General features: G+C 32.1%; 1 protein-coding gene across 1 annotated transcript in view; it reads left to right on the top strand.

Annotated features, from left to right (window-relative positions):
* Grm8 (glutamate metabotropic receptor 8) overlaps window positions 1–1,825 on the top strand; it is a 963,476-nt gene extending 961,651 nt beyond the window's left edge. Inside the window, exon 11 of the mRNA XM_004642707.2 lies at window positions 1,254–1,825. Coding sequence (XP_004642764.1) covers window positions 1,254–1,303 — 50 coding nt within the window. The 3' untranslated portion in view covers window positions 1,304–1,825. The remainder of the gene's footprint in view (window positions 1–1,253) is intronic.
* The last annotated feature ends 5,828 nt before the right edge of the window (window positions 1,826–7,653 follow it).

Genomic DNA, 7,653 nt, shown 5'->3' with positions numbered 1-7,653 from the left:
ATATATATATATATATATATGAGAGAGAGAGATATCCTGGTGATGTCTGTATTAATTTTAGTGATTGTAAACTATGTAAAAACTTGATCTCTGGAAGAATTTTTATGGTTATTATTGGTGTTGCATCCCTGAAAAGGGATGAGACCTTCAGTTATTTCGAAGAAAAGACTTTACAATTCCTGATTTTATTCATGTTAAATAACTCCATAGTTTTCTAACACAGTGTTTCATCCTGTTTAGTTTAATGTATTGGAATACTGAAGTAGATCTATTTGTGGTTTTGTAAATGCTGTTAGTCCTTTCAATTTTTTTGGATACAGATTATTTCATTGTGTCATTCAAATATGATAATGAATTATTTGTGTTTCAATTAACACTCTTGGAAAGTAAATGTAACTATATTTGGCATAGAATACTCTGTTTTTATATCTCTAATATTAACATACTGAGTTTTACTGCACAATATGTTGCTAACAGAAGTATTAAATATTAATTTATTTAAGTATTTGTCTTTTTTAATATTTCCTTTGTATATTTAGATGAAATCAAAACAAACTATAAATAGCATTAACAATGAGCATCCACGGGGCCGGGGAGATGGCTCAGTGGAATAAGCGCTTCTCTGGCAAGAACAAGGACCTGAGTTCAATCCCCAGTTCCGCAAAAAAGAAACAAACAAACAAAAAAGAAAACAATGAACATCCTTCATTCCTTACAAATATATTTTGTACTTGATATCTTGCCATGTTAACCTCTAGATATTAAAATAATTGTTCAGTTTTAAACAGAAATTACATTCATCATCAAGACAGAGAAATTTATAGTGAGCTCTTTGGAAGGTGGCATTAGACTAGACCTAAAGATTGAGGCTGTTAGCTGAGATTGGAAAACTATTCTCTTACATTTTGTGTTTCTGTTCCTTTGTTTTAGATATATGGGAAGCTCAGATAGCAAACTACACACTTAAATGGAATTTTGTTTAAATTTATTAAAATTAGCAATTTCACATTTTTAGTTTTCTGGTAAATATACATGTACTATACATGAGACTATGGCTTTTATATATTAAATTTGTTTCTGGATTTTTTTCGATGATCACTGCATTTCTAGATATGGTTTAAAAATTATTAGCACCTCTGGTAATAACTGAATATTACCTATCAACCAGTCAGTGCAGTATTTGAAATTTCAGATTATATTAACGTATTATTTATTATTGTATGCCATTAATTTTTCCTAATTTGTCTTAACAGCCTCCTCTACTAAGACGACATATATCAGCTATAGCAATCATTCAATCTGAAACAGGGAAACAATCCAACCTGAAGCGCTGTAGTACGCAATCTTAAGCAACGAATGCAAGACAGCGAATACTTACTCCTGGAGATCTCCGTAGACTACAATCAATCATATCAATAGTCTTGTAAAGAAGAAAAATTAAAAATGAGCCAAAAGTACTAATAACAGGAGTGAAAAAAACCCGTTTATACAATACAACCAATGAGTGTCAAGCTACAGTATTGCTTACTCATGATCAATTTAAAAAAAAAAATCACAAAAGGAAAACTAATGTTAGCTTGTGAAAAAAAAATGCTGTTGAAATAAACCATGTCTGATGTTATCCTTGTAAGTATTTTTCTGTGATTGTGAGAACTCCCACTCCTGTCCCACTTTGTTCAACTTGTATAAGACAGTAAGTCTGTTTCTTGTAATGGCTGACCGGATTGAAGCCCTGGGTTGTGATAAAATAAATGCAATGATTGACGCATGCAATTTTTATACAAATAATTTATTTCTAATAATAAAGGAATGTTTTGCAAATGTTGAGAGTTGTTTCGTTCCAGTTTTAAAGCAAGGGAAGCTTCTTTTCAGTTGGCACTTGTGCTGCTGTTTAATTCTTTCCTGAGTTCCAAGGAACTACTATTTCCTTAAGAAATACATTTTGTGCACTTGTCGGTATCGAGGGAAATTGTCTTTTATTCATATATAAAAAGATACAATTTGTGTAAGATTCTGAGAATATTTCCAGGTTGTTTTTTATAAAAGTTTTCACAATAGCTGCTTCTTTTCTGAAGAATAAAGGAATAGTTTGAGGTAAATTGTTTTAGGTTAATATAATTGACAGACTAAGTTAGATTTTACTTCAGAGAATGTAATGTGAAAATAATCACATAGAAGTGTAGTGGGGTTGCTGAAATTCTCTGTTACATTTCTAATTGAAAATTTTTACACAAAGAAATACACCCTGGTATATGATGTTAACTTTTTCCACCTGAGCCTTGTAGTCACTGAAATCACTGAAGTAATGGACCTTACCCCGGGTATTTTTTAAAGCACAGAATTAGCATATTTATTCCCTTGGCTTCACTAAAGAAACCACAGTTTGAATAATGTGTCAATGCTTTCTTATTTTCCAAATGAAAACATTCATTGGTTCATAGAACAGTATCATTAAAGAGAGAGGCAACTGAGAGGCTGTCTCATACTAATAAACCATGCCAGAATGGATCAAAGGAGCCTGATAATGGCTTTCAAATCCATTACCACTTTTGTCTTGGGCTTTGCTATGTCACGCAATCTTGAACATCCATCATATCAATGAGTGTCTCCAATCATTTGGTTAGTAGATGATCCCTCTGCTGAGTTAGCTTTGATGGCTCATTGCACTTCCAAATAGACATAAAGACTTAGCTGTGCTCTGTAACCTCGATGATAACAGTTGCTGTCTTTAATAGAGAAGGTTGACATAGCGTAGTCCAGGCTCTTTCCGCATAGGGTCATTTTTCCTAGAGTTCTATGAAAGACGGATTGTGGAAAATGGAAGGAAATGTGCATTTGTTGTATTTTTCCTAAATAGTATTTGTTCTTTTTAGATAATATTTAAATCAGAGTAAAGGTATTATTTTCTGGTTCTTAGATAACCTGAATTACTGATAATTTTTGAAACCTTATATTCAAGATCTTAACCACTTACTTCTAAGTGTGCCTTTCCAGATCAGATTTAGACTAAGCAAGATGAACCAATATTGGATCTTTGCTTTCCTGTAACATGTCATTTAGTACCAATAACTATACTGAGAGGTAATTATAATTTTGATTTTTAAATTGATGTTAGAGGTTGGGGTGGTTTATAAGATTTTTAAAAACCTGATTTTAACTAAATCTCCATGTTTAATTGAGAAAACTGACTTTTACAGTTCTTACATTTCATAGAGTAAATCTCATCTGTATTTTCATGTATTTATTGAGTCCAGTCAGGGTAAGTGGATGTGACAGGGTAATGGGGAGAGCAAACTCAGGCCAAATGTGTGCTTTTGCTGTCTGGTTGTTGTTATTACCTTTTAATTTTGTGACTTGTTGGAAGAAAAATAATATATCACACATTAATTTTGACCTTACAAAATTGTTCTGTTTACTTTAAACTTACTAATGAGCTATCTTAGTTTATTATCTCTGTAAATAAGTGATACTTGTTCGGTGTTATACAAAATCTCATTTAACTCATACTAGAGTGGAATAAGAGTTCTTGTGGGTTTGCACAGGGCAATCATCCTCTATAACACTATCTCAACGGGAAACATTCTGTTAATGAACCTGCTGCCATCCTAATACAGTGCGAGGAAATCTCTCTTAAACTTTTACAGTAGGTTTGGAGAATTCTGACCTCCACTGTGGCTATTTTCTCAGGGATTTTGCTGAGGGCTCGAAGGATGTCCTGTGAGCTGGGACAATGGTGGCATCCTGTGGGAAGGATTTAGTATGTGCTCCGTACTGGTTCACAAGACCTAATTTTTTAAAAGAACTGCCTGTGCCCTATAGATAAGCAGATGCAAAGTTGCATGAAAAAATATAATATTATATTCTTTAGAATTGACCTTGTGTTTTATTCTGGACAAGAAATGTCACATCTAATCTCAACATGCCAGAAGGAATGCTAAAAATGTAGCCTAAGGTAATATTCAGCAAATGCCATTGGTAGAGAATGAGAGATTTATTAGTCTCACCTTGGGCCAACTCTGACCTTACTTAAAAAAAGAAAAACTTGTAATAGCTGGTAATTCTTAAAGTTGTCTAAATGAGTGATAGCTGACCTGTCATAAAGTAATTTTGTTTTTAAGCAAAACTAATAAATGTGAGGATGACCATTGGCACATGCATAAGAACTGAAAGATAAACTTAATTATTTACTGTTTTATCAAAAGTTTTTATAGAAAACCTGACATTTCAAATAAAAAAGATATTACTTTTATAAAAATTGCCATATTAAAAATTCTAACTAGAAGAAATTTTTGTCATTCATGAGTTATTCTTCCTTTAACTCCAAATTTCACATTATTTACTAGGTGTCCTTGACAGTTCATAACTATATTAGCCAGCATTGATATTTTATTCAGTCACCAAGTAGAAGACATAAAGTTTTAAAATTCTATTATGTAATCTTATGAATTGTTCTAATTTCCTTAAGTCAACATTCTTTAATATCAGTACATGAATCCATCTTTTAGGATGAAATGACCAGAAGAAAGATTGAGGTTGCATCAAAGACTGACGCAGAAATAACACCAAATTGTGAGCCTTTCTAAATGTATGTAGTAATTGTTAAGAATGCTTCTGCTTGCTTCAATATTAGTCTTATCTAAAGAATATAATAATGAAGATAACTTGGCATTAGTTGGAAGAAAAGATTTCTTTAAAAATGAAGTACTATATCTTTGAATCCTCATCAACTTTCTGATTTCTGCTTGGAAAGTGTCATAATTCAGGGGGGAATAGAAAAAAAATTGAAATCACATAATTTAATTAAAATATATTTTATATGTTCTCTAGTACACATTTTTCTTTTTAAACTTTTAGTATCACAATGTTTAGTTATGTTGTAATTTGACAACATTACTCTTTTAATCTTCCATAGAGCATTTAGAATAGTTTTTTTCTGTTAAGCTCAATTATCAATATAAAGTACCCTATCATATTTTCATTTACATATGTATGCTTTGAAAAAGTAAAAAGATGGAGAAATATTGATATTTTGAATTAAATATTTTCTATTTGTCTACCGCTTAAGTAAGTTTTGGTAAAGGTAACTCTGACAAATAGCTTATTACAGAGTCATGAAGTGCCGAGCTTGGAGGGAGCCTGTGCAAAGCCCTGACAGAGCCTTGTGGTGCTGACAGGAGAGGAGAGGGTGACACAGTTGTGGAAACATGGAAGACAAATGAGCAGTGCGATCTTTTTCTCTCCCTCAAGTATTTTATTTAACAGAAACTGTACATGATAAAGAAAAGGAAGAGTTTCTCATGGACACAATATGGTATTTTAATTTTGGGTTATTTAGAAATCAATGTTCCTGAAAAACAATCAAGAATGTATCAAAATAAAACATCTGATTATTCTCTATAATCTAGAGCTTCCATGTTAGTGTGCTATTTATAATTCTTGCTTAAAAAATGTTTTTCTATAACTTCTTTTTCTCCTCCAGAAAATTATCACATGCAAATGTGATTTTTAAAAAAAATAGTACAAAATGGTAACAGAAAAAATTAGAAACGATATAAAATTTCATGGAACAAAGCAATAGAAATTTGACAATGGTTGCTGTATTGCATAATGTTGAGCAAAATGTTTTAGGTGGTAAAGCAGATGGCTTATCGATGAATTATATCCCATTAGTGGTAAAGTATGAAGTAGAATACTTACCAGTGAATTATATTCCATTAAGTCTATTCAGTAGAACATAGGATGGCTTTGAGAGTGAAGGAAAAATATTGGTATTAAGGAATTACTTGGAAAGAAGTAAAAACAACTCTTACAACAAAGACAAAATGAATAAATAGAGGATTTCTTCAACTCATTACCTAAGAAAGAGGAAAAGTAAGATGTAAATATTAGTCCAAGTATATTATTGGGATAAAAAAGATGGGGTTTGATTCATAACCCATTTAGTGTTTTGTGATATGACAAGCCATAAACATTGAGAATTCCTTTACATTAAAAAGTCATTATTTCAATTTCTATTGCATAATGGTCTGCTAATTAATCCCTGTACCTAGGATTAAAAAGTAGTTGCATAGATAGGAATTAAAATGCACCTTATAGGGGGCCAGGGAGATGGCTCAGTGGAATAAGTACTTCCTTGGCATAGTGTAAGGGCCTGAGTTCAATCCCTGGTTCTACCAAAAATAAATAAATAAATAAATAAATAAATAAATAAATAAATATCCTGTAGTAACAGAACAATCACTAATGTATTTTGCCAACTTTCAGATTTTGGTGAATTTCTCTGATAAAAGTGATGTTTCATTGTACTTATTTATTGTAAGCATGTGCATTACGTTGACAACAACTAAGTCATAAACAGACCTGAAATAGTATAGATAAAAATCAAGTTAATAATGATAGGGTTCTGGGATGCACCTTTATTTTGATGATTCTTTGCTATCTCCACTCAATATCTTCATTTTAGAAGGAGGACAGTAAAGGATAGATGCGATGAATTTGTATTACACTTGGAGAACACATTCTTAATTGGCAGTTCCACTAATAATTTTTAATAATTGCACTTTTTGTCCTCATGTGTCATCTTTTATAGTATTTTTCTTTCCCTTTTTGTGGTATATTACTCTAAAGAAGGAAATCTGCTTTTCAAGAGTGTCCCTGAGGAGTAAAACTAAATGCATAATTTACCTTATTTCCATGAGGTTCTTCAGTTTGCCATTGGCTATCAATCCATACCTTTCCTAAAAGAGCCACTGAGTATGCCGCTCAAAAGAGCAATAAGGAAGAAGGCTTCCCAATGAAAGGTGGCGAGAAAAACAGGTATGGAAAGAGGAACTCTACTTTTTTCAGAAACATCCTGTGGTTGAATGCTCCACATCACCTCAATTTTGCTTACAACCTTGACTCTGCAGAGCAGGGTGATGGTGAGTGTAGGGTTATGGATTCTCTGTATATAATAAGGAACCTGATTTCTGAATGATGTACTAGAAACTCTGGAGTGTTTCTTTTGATCTTCACAATCTAGAAGAAAGAAAGAGAGGTGGTCTGGACATGACAAAATGATGAAATAGATTAAATACCGTTTATTGATGGTTTTGTTTCTGGTGTTTTTACACCCACATAATATTGTCCAACTTCTTTATACCTGTTGCCAATGATCCTGAGGTGAATAATATCTTCAGAGCACCCTCTAGGTACTGAGATCTATTTTTCCAAGTTTCTATCTTCTGGCACATGGGTACTTTCTTCTGTTCTCATAACTCAATCTAAAATAACTTTATATGTTAAGCCCTTTTAACGCTCAAGTATCTCATGGAGACATACCAAAGATCCTTGGTGGAAGTGCTGCAGCTGGATTTTCAATAATAAATTAATTAAAATACAATCATTCATATTTTTTCAGAAACTACTCAGCATCTATTATGTTGTAGACATTCTGTAGGCCTTGAGAATTTAACAGTGGATAAGGAAACAATAACGAGAAATCCCTGCCAACATGACATTTATATTTCTGCACAAGAGCAAATAAATATATAAATATAGGCTTTGTTATTCAGTGATAAATGATGAGAATAATAATAAATCATGATGAAGCACAGAAAAAGCATTATGAAGTAACACTGTGAAGTAAATAATACAGTTGAAATTTTGGTTCAG

This window comes from Octodon degus, unplaced genomic scaffold, assembly GCF_000260255.1.
Source record: "Octodon degus isolate 3935 unplaced genomic scaffold, OctDeg1.0 scaffold00160, whole genome shotgun sequence".
NCBI lineage: Eukaryota > Metazoa > Chordata > Mammalia > Rodentia > Octodontidae > Octodon > Octodon degus.
Note: the sequence above shows the minus strand (reverse complement) of the source record. Positions and strands in the feature narration are given on the sequence as shown.